General features: G+C 44.4%; 1 protein-coding gene across 1 annotated transcript in view; it reads right to left on the bottom strand.

Moving 5' to 3' along the window:
• Window positions 1-394, bottom strand: part of LOC106963275 (tripartite motif-containing protein 16-like) — a 6,544-nt gene extending 6,150 nt beyond the window's left edge. Inside the window, exon 1 of the mRNA XM_015058105.1 lies at window positions 6-394. Within this exon, the coding sequence (XP_014913591.1) occupies window positions 6-111 (106 nt within the window). The 5' untranslated portion in view covers window positions 112-394. The remainder of the gene's footprint in view (window positions 1-5) is intronic.
• Window positions 395-1,884: the final 1,490 nt, after the last annotated feature.

Here is a 1,884-nt window from a genome sequence, read left to right as displayed (position 1 = left end):
GTTCATACAGTAGCTGTGTCCACAGGGAATAGTCACCGGATCCTTCAGAAGATCCAAACAGATCGAACAAGAGTATTTATCTGGTTCTATCTGATTTCCTCGTTGTGCCATTTCACCTCTCAACTCTTCAGTAGTTCCCTTCTGTCCTTCTCAGCAATATATATATGACAAACAATAAGCCAAACTTAGTTTAACTTTTTTACTCACAGAAGTGCAGAAAGTGGACTTGTCGGTTCTTCACCTTCACAGTGACTTTGGCATCTGAGGCGAAGCACCAGGAAATAAGCTGTCAGAATGTGTGTTTGAGAAATGGGAGTGGTTATCACTGCATTTTCCAATCCAGGTGAAAGAGCAGCTTAAATGCAGTATTAGCCTACAACACAGGCAACTTCATTTTTAACCCCCAGGTTTATTTTTTAAGCTTTAGCTGAAACATATTTATTATCTATATATCATCTGTGAATAAATTGTTGATGTACAATTGGATGAAGTATTTTAATTCCCTTGCACACTTGTCAGTCTTGTGAGAGCAAATAGGAGACACATTCAATACTTGAAATATGAGTCACATTGTCTTCAGCCTGTTAAACTGGTTGGAGTACTACTGATATGTTGCTGTGACAAACCTCTTCATCTTGGGCAAATGGGTGTATTAATGTTTTTCTCCAGGACAGACCTTTGTACGAAACTCTAACTCACTGAGGGAGAGTGGATTCTCCTCTGATCTTCTCCATTGTAGATGTCTTTAATGTAGTTCATACAGTAGCTGCAGTGGTGCAGTGGTAGCACTGTTGCCTCGCAGTAAGAAGGTCCCGGGGTCTTTCTGCACTGAGTTTGCATGCTCTCCCTGTGCATGGTGGGTTTTCTCTGGGTACTCCGGCTTCCTCCCACAGGAGAGACAGCAGGCGCAAATTGTGACACCGCACCTACTAATGGCATTTCCGGTGGCAGGTGTCATTATGCGCCACAAGTGCCACTGTTTACGGGGCTAGCTGTCAGTGTTGTCACTGACTTCGGCTGATCTCGGCACCTCGTACTGGCACTTCCTCTGACACCTGCCGTTATTGGTCACTGTTACGACTGGCTCAAGGTCATAACAAAACGGGAGACCATGCAGGGGTTAAAGTGCATTTAAATTAATATTTATTAACAAAAACAACAATGGATTGTGGATATCAGTATCAGTGGTGTAATGCAAATGCTTGGATGTGTTGTATGAGTGCATATGGAAGTGTTGAAGTGCAAAAACAAAGACAAACGCATATGTGCAAAAAGGAGGGGGAGCTGAGGCCTGGTAACAAACACCACAAGTGTCAATCGGCAGAGTGGACTCTAAAGGCGACCCAGAAGACGGAGACAGCCAGGTTCAAGTACTCTGCACTCCCAATCAATGGATAAGAGACACCTGCAAAGGGGAGGAGCACAAAGACACAAAAGCAACACCTGCAGCCCAGCCTACAAGGCCCAGGAACGTAACAGTCAAAAGTGCCACTGTTTTTGGGGCTAGCAGTCAGTGTTGTCACTGCCTTCGGCTGACTTCAACACCTTTATAGGGTTGCCGCGACCTCCTCTCTCCAGTTGACCAAAGTCTCTGTCCTTTCTGCTGTTGGATCTCTTCAGGAGATCCAAACAAATACAGCAAGTTAATTTAGCAGAATCCATCTGATCTTTCTGCTGCAGCATTCCAGTAACACTGTGCGACTCTTCCTTTAGGGAAATGAACATGTTACACGTGCCTTTGCTGGAGCTGCAATCAGCCACTCCCATCTGTTTACCTGACAGATGGGAGTGGCTTTTACTGCTGTTATTGGTATTCTAGAGGACAGAGGTTGTTGTTGCAGAGTGAACTCCATGATAAGATAGTACTTACTGAAGAGGTATTGA

This window comes from Poecilia latipinna, unplaced genomic scaffold (genome assembly GCF_001443285.1).
Source record: "Poecilia latipinna isolate Pla-1442-1.1 unplaced genomic scaffold, P_latipinna-1.0 Scaffold1516, whole genome shotgun sequence".
Taxonomy (NCBI): Eukaryota; Metazoa; Chordata; class Actinopteri; order Cyprinodontiformes; family Poeciliidae; genus Poecilia; species Poecilia latipinna.
This window is presented reverse-complemented; position numbering and strand designations above follow the sequence as displayed.